General features: G+C 41.8%; 1 protein-coding gene across 6 annotated transcripts in view; it reads right to left on the reverse strand.

The window, feature by feature from the left end:
• The window catches only part of JADE3 (jade family PHD finger 3), a 136056-nt gene that overhangs the window by 12604 nt on the left and 107887 nt on the right, over positions 1–15565 (reverse strand). For all 6 annotated transcript variants that reach the window (XR_006890394.1, XR_006890395.1, XR_006890393.1 and 3 more), the window contains 3 exons: positions 14574–14785; positions 9152–9319; positions 6709–6825 (listed from right to left, as the gene is read on the reverse strand). Coding sequence is in view for 3 of the 6 variants with exons in the window: in XM_046674070.1 (XP_046530026.1) it covers positions 6709–6825; positions 9152–9319; positions 14574–14785 (497 nt within the window). In the remaining 3 variants the exon portion in view is untranslated. The remainder of the gene's footprint in view (positions 1–6708; positions 6826–9151; positions 9320–14573; positions 14786–15565) is intronic.

Consider the following 15565-nt stretch of genomic DNA (forward strand, 5'->3'; position numbering starts at 1 on the left):
GCCTAACAGTAAACTCATGTTGGCCCACCGACTTATCCTGACTTCCATATACTTGCATGTGACTTCAGACATGACCACATCCCTCTACTGTCAAAAGGGGCACCTACCTCAGCACCAAATGTTTGATGATTCTATTAAGTTTGGCTAGATGAGTCCTAGGGCTTTCCATTAGCAAAATCAGATTGACTCCAACGACAATAACAACAAGTACAACTACTAGTACCACTAACATTTTCTGAGTATTTACTATCTGTTAGGTACTGTGCTAAGCTCTTTTTTTTGAGGAAGATTAGCCCTGAGCTAACATCTGCTGCCAATCCTCCTCTTTTTGCTGAGGAAGCCTGGTCCTGAGCTAACATCCGTGCCCATCTTCCTCCACCTTATACATGGGACGCCTACCACAGCATGGCTTGCCAAGCGGTGCCATGTCTGCACCCAGGATCCGGGCTGGCGAACCCCGGGCCGCCGAAGAGGAACGTTCGCACTTAACCGTTGCGCCACGGGGCTGGCACCTGTGCTAAGCTCTTTAACATGTTATTAAGTAGGTACTATTATCATCTCCATTTATAGTGTGGAAACTGAGGCACAGATATGGTAGGTAACTTCCCCAAGAACGCATAACAGGAGGTGGAACCAGGATTTGAACCCCAGGTGACTGGCTCCAAAGGCCATATTGTTAACCTCTGTTTGTTCTTTTTTCTCAGAGAAGGCCTAAAGCATCTGGATCTAGGCTGAATGGGGCTTGAACATAAGATATATAAGGACCCTACAGAAATTCTGAAAAGCTGGCAGTTAGAGAGACTGTGTCCAGGGTCTAGGCAAAACCCAGAGCTGTCTGGGGCATCTGAATTTTTTTTTTTTTTGAAGAAGACTAGCCCTGAGCTAACTGCTGCCAATCCTCCTCTTTTTGCTGAGGAAGACTGGCCCTGAGCTAACATCTATGCCCATCTTCCTCTACTTTATATTTGGGATGCCTGCCACAGCATGGCTTGATAAGTTGTGCATAGGATCCAAACCGGCAAACCCCAGGCCACTGAAGCAGAATGTGCAAACTTAACCACTGTGCCACCAGGCTGGCCCAGGCGCATCTGATTTGAACCCAGTCTTTAGGATCTGTTCCAGGATTATCAGAAACCTTCATGCTCAGGAGAAAGGTTCAAGCTCCCAGATATGGAGGCTGTAGATATTGGCTAGTCTAGACCCCAAATCCACCAGTGTTAGATTCTATCCTTGCCCACTGAACGTTCCCAAATCAAAAGAAGAGGAGAGATGCGGGTATTCCCAGTACTGGGAGATAGGAAGAATAAATACAATTCACAGACAGTTAAGAAATTTCCATAAAGAGTTTATAAAGCAAAACACCCAAGATATATTACTAATCACAAAGATTCTTAAATAAACCTCTGAAGAACAATGACGCTAATAAAACTTGACCCTCTAGTGAATTACTGTACAGTATTTCTTTACTATGTTTTTGATTTCCGTACAGGGAACAAGATGCTAAATTACTAATGGTTTTGGAATTAACTACTCAGTGGTTGTTTAAAAGGGAAAAAAGGTTTTGGTCTGTTTTCCCACAAGAAAACTAGGTGTCAATCATGGAAAACAAAGACCACTCTATTAGTGTAAACAGAATGTAGGTGGAGAAAAATACAACCACACTTAAGAAGGTCACCTGAAGTTCACTCCCCCTCACTCAGGGAGGATCTTTAATGCAGCTTGGCACTCACACTGCACTTCCCCAAACCAAAAAACTAGTTCACACCTTTTCTCTCCTGACCCTCTCGACCTCACCCACATCCTCACTCTCAGCTGATGATCCTGTTTCCTACCTCACTGAGGAAATTAAAACAAGATAAACAAACAGACACACAGATAAGGACAACAGATTGGTGGTTACCAGAGGGGAAGGGAGTCGGGGAGGTGAAAGGGGTAAAGGGGCACATATGTGTGTGACGGATAAAAACTAGACTAGTGGTGGTGAACATGCAGTCTATACAGAAGCTGAAACATAATAATGTACCCCTGAAATGTACACAATATTAGAAACTAATGTGACCCCAATAAAATAATTTTTAAAAAGAGCACTTCGGCAGATCACAATCAGCACACCTACCTAATACTGCACCTACACACTCTGCCTTCGAGCCTGTTACCCAGGAAGACCTATCAGTGCTCCTGCCTCCAGCTATCCCTCCACCGCACACTTCACCCCACCCTCTCTCACCCACTGAAAAACCTCACTCCAGCAGCTCTTCCTCTCCACTGGATCACTCCCTTTGTATGCATACTGTTATGTTCTACATGTTAACATTTTACACGCGTACTTTTATTTCTTCTAACGTAAAGAAAAGACCTCTTTCCCCCACTTTTCTGAACTGTTCCTACTCCATTTCTTTGCCCTGACTCTTGGCAATCTAACTTTTGCCATCACCACCCCACCTAAACCGCTCATCCAGATTACCAATAATCACACTGTTAAATACAGGGGTCAACTTGTAGTCCTCAGCTTATTTCCGCAGCATTTTGACACCACTAAGCTTTTCAAAAGGAGAAGGAAAAGCTTTCTTCCCTTGATTTCTGGTTACTACACTCTCTTGGTTTTCCTCCCGTCTCCCTGGCAGCTTCTTCCTAGTCTCCTCTGCTATTTCTTCCTACTCTCCTTGATTTCTTAACACTGGAATGCTTCCAGGTCCAGTGCTTGGTACTGTTCTCTTCTCTATCTGCACTTACTCACTCGCTGACCTTACCCAGTCCAGGCAAGAGCTATCTATATGCCACTGACTCCCACATTTATGTCTTCGGTCCACAACTTCCTCCTAAACTCCAAACTCACATAGACAACTGCCAGTTTAACGTTTTCACTGGGCTATCTGATAGACATCTCAAATTTCAATGTCTCAAACTGAACTTGTGATCTTTCCCCCCAAATCTGTTCTACCTGCAGATTTCTCCATTCCGTTTATGGTAACTTCACCCTTCTCACTGTTTGGGTCAAAAACCTGAAGGCATCCCCAACTCCTATCTTTCATACCTCCTAGCCGATCCAGAGTCAATCCTATTGGCTCTACCTTCAACATTCATCCAGAATCCAACCACTTTTCACCACCTCCAGGGCTACCACTCCGGTCAAAGCCACCACCACCATCTCTCATGGTACTGTAATAGCCTCCTAATGGCTTTTCCAGTTTCTAATCTTCCCTCCTCAGTCTATTCTAAATACAGCAGCCAGAGTGCCTATTTTTGTTTTCAACATTTTACTACGGAAAAATCTATATAACAGCATGGAGAATACTATAATAAACCCCATATACCCGTCGTCCAGCTTTAATAATTATTAACATATGACCAATGTTGTTTCATCTTTAAACCCCATGGTACCCCGCCCTCCAAATTATTTTGAAGTAAATCTTAGACATCATATCATTCCACAGAATGATCCTTTAAAAACATAAATCGTGATTTCACTTGTCTGCTCAAAACCTGCCAATGGCTCCCCTTTCAAATCAGAGTTAAAAAAAAGATCTCCTAAGGGCCCTGGAGGCCTTACCTCAGGGGCTGGCAAACAATGGCCCACAAACCAAATGCAGCCAGCTGCCTGTTTGTGTGCAGCCCATGAGCTAAGAATGGGAGCTAAGGATGGTTTTTACATTTTTAAATGGTGGGAAAAGAATCAAAAGAAGAATATTTTGTGACACATGAAATAATATGACATTTAAATTTCAGAGTCCATAAATAATTTATTGGAATACAGCCACATTCATCTGCATAAGTATTGTCTATGGCTGCCTTCGTGCTACAAAGGCAGAGTTGAGTAGTTGTGACAGAGACTGTACGGCCTGCAAAGCCTAAAATATTTGCCATCTGGCCATTTACAGAAAAAAATTGCCAAACCCTGTCCTAACCAATCGTGTCCCCATATAATCTCTCTGATCTTCTCTTCCCAAACACTCCATTCAGTCTCATTGGCCTCTTTCCTGTCAGTCAGACAGGCCAGACAAATTCTTATCCCAGCGCCTTTGCATTGGCTGATCCCTCAGCTGAATATTTTTACCCCAAATATCTGCATTGTTTTCTCTCACCTTCAAGTCTTCGCTCAAATGTCACCTCTACGAGTCCTACTCTGACCACTCTATTTAAACTTGCAGTGCATGCACTCTGCCTCACACTCCATCTTCTTCTTTTTTTTTTTTTTGGAGGAAGTTTAGCCCTGAGCTAACTACTGCCAGTCCTCCTCTTTTGTTTTGCTGAGGAAGCCTGGCCCTGAGCTAACATCATGCCCATCTTCCTCCACTTCATATGTGGGACGCCTACCACAGCATGGTGTGCCAAGCGGTGCCATGTCCGCACCCGGGATCCGAACTGGCGAACCCCGGGCTGCTGAAGCGGAACGTGTGCACTTAACCGCTGAGCCACTGGGCAGGCCCCTAACACTCCATCTTCTTACCATACTTCACATTTTTCCTTTGCGTAGCACTTACCATCTTCTGATGCATTGTTTAATATCTATTGCTTATTATCTATTTCTCCCAACTAAAATGGAAGTTCCATGGTGCAAGGTTCTTTGTTGGTTCATTGATAAATCCAAAGTGCCTAGAACAGTGCCTCCTGACTCAACATGTGTTTAAAAATTGTAACTCCTGGGGCTGGCCCCGTGGCCGAGTGGTTAAGTTTGTGCGCTCCGCTGCAGGCGACCCAGTGTTTCGTTGGTTCGAATCCTGGGCGCGGACATGACACTGCTCATCAAACCACGCTGAGGCAGCATCCCACATGCCACAACTAGAAGGACCCACAACGAAGAATATATAACTATGTACTGGGGAGCTTTGGGGAGAAAAAGGAAAAAAATAAAATCTTTAAAAAAAATTGTAATTCCTTATAATCAAAATTTCAGGAGTCTTAACTCAGTAAGATCTTTACAAAATGCAGACTCTAAACTCTAAGTAACAAAAATAAGAACCACTGCACTGCAAATGAAAAACCTACTCCAGAATGTTTCATCCACCCATCTGTTCATCCATCCATCAATCTAATATTTACTGTCTGTCTGCCACATCAGGGGTGTGAGGGATCTAAGGATGAAACAATCTGAGCCTACCGTCTACTAGGGAAGATAAAACTCACAGACAAGTAACTATAACAGAGGGCAGAATGTGGTGATGTGGGGCTGTAATGAAACTTAGGTCTGCTAAGGTCAAGGCCAGCGTTTTCTCTCACCACAGTCACTTTACTGCCAATTACTAACTGTTGTAAAAAAAAAAAAAAAAAAAACAAGCCCCATCCTTTACAACAGCAAGAATAGGGGAAAAATGCAGCTACCACAATAAGGAAAATAAGTAAATTAATGGGTATAAATTCAATGTGCTATTATAAAATGATCAAATAATAATTATGAAAACATGGAAAATATTTTATTTTTGTATTGGAGAGAATGCATATTACAAAGTAATCTATGATACAATTAAACATGGGTATATTTATTCAGTAAACACTAATTGAACACTGACAACGGGCAGGCACTCTCCTTCGTGCTAGGGGAAATCCACACAATGATGTACAACCTTGGCCCTCAAGGGGCTCACCTATGGGGAGCGACCAGGAGAGAACTTAAACATAAACAGGCAATGGATTAAGGTTGTAGACCCTGTGGGAATAGTTTTCCTTTACATTTTTTCACTTTATAATTGCTATAGTGCTGTACTTAAAATAAATAATATCAGCAGAAAAAGTTAAAAAAAAAACAAGATGAAGTATCTCGTTGTGTCAGATGTAAAAATAAATTTAAAGAATTAAAAGGGCTTTTGGGTCCAGACTGTCCTTTAAATACCATTTCCCAGTAAAAGAAAGAACCAGGGTTATTTGGAGGAGTGGCTGATCCCAGGTCTGGAGGAAGAAATCTACAAGATGAGCCAGACAGCAAGGAACCTCAGAGAATACCTAGAGCCACTGTCCCTAAGCTATGACCTCACATGGCTCCTTTTCTGTGAAGAAGGTCAGCACGCAAATCTAACTCCAATCAGCCTGTAGCCCCTATACAGGAAGTCTTGGGAGTAGAAGGGTCAATTCTTCTGCCTTTGCTGGAGGTAACTGGCCTTTCCCAGTTCCATCCATCAGCCCCCCAGCTGCTGTTCTTGGGTTCAGCAGCTACTACTTCTACTTCAAGCAGCTGAATTCCTGTGCCCCAGATGTCTCAGAAAACTTTACTTGGACTACCATATGCAACAAATGTGCCTATGAGAATGACTTTCAAACCAATCCACCAGAATTTATCTATTCAGATGCATCTTTCCCTATCAAAATGAGCAGCACTTAGTCCAGCAACAGTCAACTGTGAAATCATCCTGGAACCTGAGTCCATCCACAGTCAGTGAGTAAGCCCACACAAGAACATGGGACTGGCTGTTGTAGAGTTATGGCTTGTTTCCACCGAGGATGGTATCATATAACTTCAGGACTCACCTAATACGTCAGATTTGACAGCAACGAATGGAAATTAGCTACCACTATGGATACTGAAAAGAATAAGCTGAAAGATCCAGAGGCAATTCCAAAAAAATAGTTCCAGAAATGGTCTGTCCAGTGGCAGAGCCCTAGGAGTAAGTGGGAGGCCTCCTGAGTAACCTTGTAGGTAACAGGATGCTCTCACTGGGAGGGTGAGTCTGGCCAATTTGGCGTTAGTCCACCCCACTACTTCTCATGGGGACTTACCTGAATACAAGCCCCTGTCTTCACCTTGCACAGGCTGCAGACTAAGGCCCACCGACTGGGCGGGATGTGGGAGACCTTTGTGATTGGTTCCATCCTCTCAGGACAAGCAATGCTGACCTACAAATAAAACATCACCATAAGGCAGAGGCACTAAGGCATTCCAGAAGTACCTTTCATAAACCGTAAATGATGTTACATGAAGCTCAGAACATCAAAACACTGAGGTGAACCATGTCTCCTAAGGTTACTACGGAACCAAGAATAAATAAAACCTGTCTCTAGCCACTGTTCAGACTTTCAACCATCTCCAGTAATGTAAACTATTCATCTATAGGATGAGAGGGCATGAGTGGAGACTAGGCATCGTTATCTTAATGAATCAAAGATATCTACACTTTACTTAGGAACCAAAAAGTGCTACTAAGGAAAGGAATTAAAATCCACAAAATCTAGCACCTCTCATACGTTATAGATGGTGCCACATGCCTTGTTTTTTCATGTAATTAACTAAGGATGAAAAACAGAGGCAGTGACAAGCCTTTCAGTTCAGTTTACAAAGAAGCATAATATTGTGGGCAAGTAGCAGCAATATATGTGTAATGAAGAGACTGCAGCATGTAAGTAGAAAGGATGAGGATGATAACATTTTTAAACCAAAGTCTTTAAAACCACATAACTATCATCAGCTTACTCTACTCTCTCAGCCAAAGTAGCATCAAAGTGAAATTACTCTTGGGGAGAGCACTGAAAGGGATACTTTAAAAAAAGATGGAAAAAATTTTTTCTACGTGAAAATAAGGAGTCAAGCAACTTCTGGTAAAAACTGTTTTCTTTTCTTTCTTCCTTTTTTGTTTTTATTGTTTTACAAATATGTACATGACTTTCTAAGAGAGAGACAACTTTAAAAAGTGAAGGACTGTTGAATAGGGGTGGTTAAACTAGCAGAAGTTCTGCCCACACTGAGAAACCAACAGTAGAAAGATCAAAGAGATGCTGAACAGCCCACAAGGTACTGGAAATCATAAGCGACTGTCAATAGGTGAGAAAGCTTCTTTTACTTTTAAAGAACTCTTCCTGAGTCATGTTCCAGACTTCTACATGCTGAGAGAGTCTGCTCCATTAGTTGGGGTATTTGCTGCTGGAAACCAGTCACTCTCAAGCCAGAAACCTGAGTGTCCATTTCACATATCTATAAGCTGGATGTTCTTAGTAAGAAAAAGACATCACTACTCAAATATGGATACCATAGTATGTATGTAGGCCTTTCAGTCTAACTCTGTGAGCTCGACTGTTAGATTGAACTGACATTAACAAGAATAAAGCCAGGCAAGTTTTAAAGGAGAATGAATTACTGATACAGTATCATCACCTCCCCCCTGAACTGAATTTTGCAGTCTCTCATGTCCTGCAGTTAAATTGCCTAACAAATGTGCTGGCTTGGATAGGGGTTGGGGAAAGAGGATGAGAATGGGATGTCTAAGCAGTTTAAAAAAAAAAAAAAAAGGGCAGCCATAAGAAGCAAGGAGAAGTAATGATGCCTGGAAGCCCTTTTTAATCAACTTAGTGTGCATGACGTAGCCCCTCAGGAAGTATCAGCAACTGAGGGACCAGATTAAATAATGAGGGATGGAGTTTTGAATAAAGAAGCTCTTAGAGAAATATTGAGTTGAAGCTCTGAAAAGAGCTTCAGAAATCAAAGGGCAACCATCATAGTGGGGAAGAGAGCTGCTGCTTGCTTTATTTGTAATGGCCTAAAACTGGAAATAACTCAAATGTCTATCAAAGGAGAATGGATAAATAAATCACAGTATATCCATACAATGGAATACTACTCAGCAACAGAAGGGCATGAATGTTGATATACACTACAACATAAGAATGCCAGCCAGACTGAAGAGTGCATCCTGTATGATCCATTTATATGAAGTTCAAAGCCAGACAAAACTAATCTTTAGTGACAGAAATTAAAATAGTAGTTTCTCTTGGGTAATAGAGGCCCAGATAGGAACTGGAAAGTGAGTATGAGGGATCCTCCTGGGGTGCTCCATGTCTACTTCTGGGGTGTTCCATGTCTTGGTCTGGGTTGTGGTTACAGATACATTCATGTGTAAAAATTCATGAAACTCTACACTTAAGATTTGGTATTTTAAAGTAAGTTTTACCTTAAAAACTCTGCTATTCATACTCTGGGGTTTTTTATACCTCTCCTCTCACACAAATGTATCCAATACCACTGGTAGTACCACCTATAAATGAATCAGCATGAGCTTGCATGCTTCACTTGCATCCAGGAAGGATACAAGGGAACTCAAGTGGAAGCATTATCAGCTCAGAAACATGGGCAGGCACGAAGCATCTCCATGAAGCCTGAGTCAGTCTGAATGCTGTGGGAAATGGGGGCACCCTGGAGCAAATGGCCTCACAGGCTCGGACAAATTCTTACCTCTGGAATCCACAGGGCACAGCTGACGTGAGCCCATTTAGTCCCTGTCCTGGTGGTCTTCATGGCTCCACCTTTTTTTGGACATAACAGACACTGTGGATGAATGCCCAGGACACAGGAGCGACACAGCCAGCTGCCTTCTGGGACTTTAAGGATGCCGTAGCAGGCCTGGAGGCATGAGGAGGAGAGGCAAGAATGGTTAGCATCCTCTCACCGGAACTGTCTACTCTGGTACACAGTTACAGAGTACCTTCTGCTTTTAGGAGAGAGAGGCCAATAAGGCTGAACAAACTCATATCCAGGATTTAGCAATTTTAAAACACTCAAAAAAAAAAAAAGACAACTCCCAGTATCTGTTCTAAGATCAGCATGTCCATCTATGAGAACTGACTTGCAGGACAATAGAATAGGACTAGAAGGAAACATACACACAGGCTAGCCCAACTGTTATCTGAGTTTTGGGATTACATGTTTTTTTCTTTTTTGCCTTCATTTTCTAAAGCTTCTTCAATGATTACACATTATAATTAATCAGTCATATACTTATTGAACAACTTCTACATGTCATGTACTGTTGTGATCAAGAAAAAAAGAGTTAGAAAATAAACAGAATGAAACTTCTGAGGAGCAAATGAGCTAATGTTTAAAGAGCCTAACAGTGCCTAGTGCATAAAAGCGCTCATCAAATTGTAGCAATTACTTGCTTGGTTTGAAGACAAAGGGACTTGTGAATGAACCCTGAACTGAATAGACGATTAGACTAATCACAACACTCCATAATGAGTTCTGGAAGATGCTTCAAATCCTTTACAGAATGAAGTTGGACAAATAAATAAGTGAATTACTGGGGTGAGGAGAGAGATTAGTTTGAAAAACATTCTAGACTTCCTTTTTACTCCCTCCAATTTCGCCCAGCCTTCTTCCCCTCACTGCTCTACTCTCACCATTAGAGACTCAAGCTGGGGCCACCTGGCTCTCCATGTGGCCTGGCACAATATCTCCACTGCTGCCTGATTCACCACAGCAGCTTCAAAAACTGTGCTTGCCCCAGGAGGTTCACCCATGGCTCAGATTCAAGTTACGACACTTACCATCACGTTACCCCCCAACGGGCTCCCTTTCCAAACTCGCTCTATCCATATCACTACCATGCTTCCCAGCTGCCAGATACAAATTCCTGGACTCATATTATCCACTTTCCTTCATCTACTGTCCCTGGGGTTTTCTAGTCCTCCCTACACAGTGGCCCCTAGACTCTGACCTTCCTCTCCATCTCCACCACAACTGCTCCATCCAAGTCCTCATCACATCATCCTGGAGTGATTGATATCTAACTTCTCTTCCTCCCCCTTCATATCTTCAATCCTTCCTCTATTTGGCTGCCATATTCTTTTTTTTTTTTTTTTTAAAGATTTTATTTTTTCCTTTTTCTCCCCAAAGCCCCCCGGTACATAGTTGTGCATTCTTCGTTGTGGGTTCCTCTAGTTGTGGCATGTGGGACGCTGCCTCAGCGTGGTCTGACGAGCAGTGCCATGTCCGCGCCCAGGATTCGAACCGACGAAACACTGGGCTGCCTGCAGCGGAGCGCGCGAACTTAACCACTCAGCCACGGGGCCAGCCCCATTTGGCTGCCATATTCTTTTTACTAAAGCAAAGATTTCATACCATTGCACAGCAACAAACCCTCTAGAAATTCCCTCTGCTTCCACCCCGACCCCCATCTAAACCAGGGGTTGGCTATCTACTACTTGAGATCTGTTTTGTAGGGCCAACAAGTTAAGAATGGTTTTCCTATTTTTAAAGCGATGTTAAAACAAGAAGAATGTGTAACAGAGGCTGTATGTTGCCCTCAAAGTCTAAAATATTTACTATCTTGCCCTTCAAAGGAGAAGTTTGCTGGCCCCTGATTGAAAGGCTGCTGCTCCTCGCCTCACTTCTCAGGTCCCTGTAGCCCCTTCTGTCTGCTCTACTTCCTGACCCCCACCCTCTACTCAACATAGTTTTCCTCACCGGGTGCCTAGTTGGCAGCATGTATTCTTCTCTACTTTGGCTGTTAATGTTTCATCTCCTCAGTGAGACTGTAAGGTCACGGGGGGTAGGTCCTTTATTATCAATTTATCTGGAATGCTCTCTATGCTGAGCCCCAGTAGGTGGCTTGGTAGAAAAAAAATTAATTTAGCTCAAGAACTGAAGCTGGACTCCAACCAAATACTCTCACAACAGCAGGGCATCATTTTATAAGGTTCCTAACCTTCAAAGCTTGTCTTTCTCTGAGGTCCAGCAAGTTTGGTAGGAAATGAAAGCAAGCTTCCTCCCTAAAACAGAGCCTCTTTGAGACCAGCAGAAGAAAAACCAGTGGCTGGTTCTAGGAATATCCTTTATCTCCTGGCCATTTTGCTGGGCAGAAAATCATCTACTGAGCCTTCGTGTAGACTTATGCCTGGTCACAAGATCACAGAAGCTTATATTTCATAGCAGTGGTTCTCAACCTTTTCTAGACCATTAAATGATGAAGGCTGTGGATTCTCTTGAGAAAACCGCACACATGCACGGACATATGTTTTACATATAATTTCAGGGGGTTAATAAACTTAGTGCCAAACATTATATATATATGACAGATATAAAAACTATAAGCATGTACCCTCCGGCAAATTAATTTAGGCCTCAGTTTGAGTGTTCAATACCGGGGCTAAGAAAAAGAAAATGGAACATATAAAGGGACTTGGAATGATCCCAATTTTCACATTTTTTAATGCAAAAATTTTAAGCTCATTGTTAAAACCTCAAGTCTATTGATGTAAACCTCTCTTCTAAAGTATTGACCATAAATGCAGTACAGTCACAGAGGAACAAACATTTGACATAATACGGTGGCATTAAAGAAGAAAAATTATGTTTAAAAAATACAGACGTTATATATGTCCCCGATTCTGTTAAGGAGTAAACCAAATCTTCCAAATCATTTTAAGTCACTTTTCAGTCAATAGAGGGAGCTCCAACCTAAGTATCTCTTTAGAAGTCAAGTGAAAATAATCAATTTAGAATTTCTTTTATATGAAACTTTATGTGGCACCAACATCTCATTTTAATACATACCAGCTTACCTTCTGCAAGGCCTGGTCAGGTGTTACTGACACCTCTTTCTATGTAAGGAAAGGGCATCATTTATAGTCACTACTGGGTGTGTTTTCAAAACAAATAAAATACTTTTGAGGAGAATTATTATGCTACATTTCATTTTGTTAGTCAAAGAACGTGAAAATAATTCCTTAATATTTTGTATCAACTGTGAAGGACAAATATACAAAATATGTACAGATGACCTCTGTACTATTCCCTTCAAGCCTACTATAAATCCATAGTCATTTATCTAAAAACTCTAGGTTGAGAAACATCAGGAAATTGAGAATTGTTCAGATCTTAGGAAAGTAATACAGTACATACATGGTATACTACCATACCCCACAATGGGACCCAAGGGCAGCACCATATAATCAAATACATTAATATTTCTCTAACAAAATCCATGAGTATTTGCACAAAATGGGATAAAGACCATAAATAGCCCCATATTGGGTGAGTTCTAGTATTGCCCCCAAATCAGTTTTGGTGCCAAACTTAAGCAAAAACTTGTGGTTTTCAGAGCTGCAAAATTTTGGAATTGCAGAGAAGGGACTGTGGACCTGTATTGTGAGATACTTAAGTTTACACTTAAATGGTAAAGATTTTCTCTCACTAAAGCTGTGATATAAATGCCAATAACTGGTAGAGTGAAGATAAATTTTTCAAATTCACTCTTTTAAAGGACACAGTAAAATGAAGAGAAAGATCCAATAGGTCACAGAATAATTTTTGAGCACCTTCTAATTCAGAGGGTAACATTAGGTGGCCCAGGGAATTAAAGTCTTAAGCCCTGGTTTCTCTCTCTCTTGTGTTATCTAATCATTTTAGTCATTTTGTAGCCAGAATGATCTTTCTAAAATACAAATCATACCCTGCAGGGTTGACAGGACAAAACCGAAGTCCCTCAGTTTGTCAGAGAAGGCCTTTCACACGTGACCCTCGTGTCTCTCTCTACTCTCACTCTCCTTGCCTTCCGACTCCACCCTACCATTCTCCGCAGTTCTGAACCACTCAGAGCTGCCTCCGACATACTTTGTGCACTCTCACTACCCTGGCTGGACATGTCCTCCTCCCCACCTGAACGCACGCTACTGTTTTATCTGGCATCTCCTTTTGGCCATTAAGATTCCGCTTGGATGTCACCTCTTGGAAGTTGTCCCTGACTCCCCTCTCTCCCATGCCCTTTCACGGCAGCATGGACTTCTATCTACAAAAACATTTGGCATACTATGCTAAATGGGCAGTTTCCCTGTAGTCCCTACACCAGACTCTGATCTCCCTGGGGGCAAAGACCACGTCTTCCTCTTCATCACTGACTGTATCTTCAGCATGCGGCACAGTCCTGCCACATGGATGGTGTTGCATACCTATTTGCCAGATAAATTAACAAAATGAATGAAACACAGAATAGGTTCAGAAGAGAGAAAAATCACTTAGGGTAGGGGAGTTGAAGAAAGAATCTGAACCAGACCTTGGAAGATACGTAGATTTTTGACAGCTCAAGGTGGGAGAAGGCATTTTAAATTGGGATGTAGCTGAAACATAGAGACAGGACAGTGTCAGGAATATTCATCACTGCCCCCCTTGAATAACCTTATGTCACTGGAGGATAGGGCTTGTGGGGGAAGAAAAGGAAAGAGCTGAAAAGAATGCTGATATCATTGTTATTACTATTAATTAAAAAGGCACTGTGGTAGAAAGAATGACAAATAACTAGCTGTAAGAGCTTAGGTAAAGTCACTCCTCCTCTCCTGGTATTATCCACAAAATTGAGGAGTGGAATGACCTTTTACAGCCCTAAAATTCTATGATCTTTAGAAGTGGAGTGATCTAGCTTCCTGGGAGTTATATATTTGTGGGGTTGGGGAAGGCTCTGGGTGCCAGGATAAGGAATCCAGACTTCCTGCTGTAGGCAGTGTAAACTCACCAACGCCACTGACCATGGGTGTAATCTGATGATGTGACAGGGATTCGAAGGCAGAGGAGAGACTCCCAGGCAGGCAGCAAGGAGACTCCCCAGGGGACTGTAAAAGTATCGAACTGGGCATCTCAATGGTATGGGCATTGAAGCAATACAATAAAGACCTGGGGTTGGCCCCCTGGGGTAAAGTTAGTAAGTCAGCCATCTTGGGGATCCTAAGAAGTATTGTTTCTAAAGGAATTACTGGAGAACAAGCCAGTCCAAATCTTTATGTTCACTGTTAAATGAAAGCTGCTACCCAGATATGGGTGCTGGAGATCACTGAGCTTCAGAAATGCTGACCGTGGGTAGGTGGCGGTCTCCACTCTCACTAACCTGATGCACACAGATGTTACACTTATCACAGAACACCATATCATTCCCTTCTTCACTGTCTGGAGACCGGCACACATCACAGATCACATCTTCATCATACTCTATGCCTAGCCCTTCCTCTGTCTCAATAGCATGGTTCATATGTTCATGGCAATGGCGTTCCAGGACTTCTACTGTCTTTTCCATAAGATTCTCATCAACTGGCCCACAACCTGCACAGAAATACAAACAATCAATCAACCCGTCAGTCAGCTGTCATTCCCAAATCACCTACTGTGAGCCCAATGCGTGGGTAGGGGGATTCTAAAGGATAAAACCATCTCTCCCTTGATCTAAAACAACCAGATTTCAAGGAATCTTTCACTAGAGCCATTCTAATATTTACCTATCATCACATATTAGTGTTTGGCACATGAAAGGAGAAATGCATTTCATCATATTCCTTATAAGATACATTACTGACCCTTTCAATTTTCTGTCTAAATCCTAGCCAGTCTCCTCCTAAATCTCTCTCTGTTTTCTCTTATTTCCACTGAGGGAGAACTTTCACAGCTTTGTAATTCTGAACACTTTAACTGACAGCATAATAAAATAATGAGAATCACATAACTATTTAAACATAAATAATAATTCATTCTTAGCAAATTAGTCCCAATGAGCACATCTAATGGTTATACAAAGATATTTTCATATAAAAAGGTATTAAGGCATAAAAGAAAATTCTAGGTACTGTATATATAATCACACATATGAAATATTTTGTTTTCCAAACCTGACTTTAAAAAAATCCAATAATATTGTCCAATGGCAAACTATAATATAAAATAAACCCATTAGCATTCACAAAGGTCTAACTGCAAATTCTGAAATTGCCTTTTTTGCCTCTTGATTCCTTTTTCCTTCTATACTTTTAATTTCTCTTAGCCTTCCATCCTTAACAACCTAACTAAAAGGTCCATATGGTGGATACTGGTAACAACTAAACATTTTTT

Source organism: Equus quagga, chromosome 10 (assembly GCF_021613505.1).
Source record: "Equus quagga isolate Etosha38 chromosome 10, UCLA_HA_Equagga_1.0, whole genome shotgun sequence".
Classification (NCBI taxonomy): Eukaryota; Metazoa; Chordata; class Mammalia; order Perissodactyla; family Equidae; genus Equus; species Equus quagga.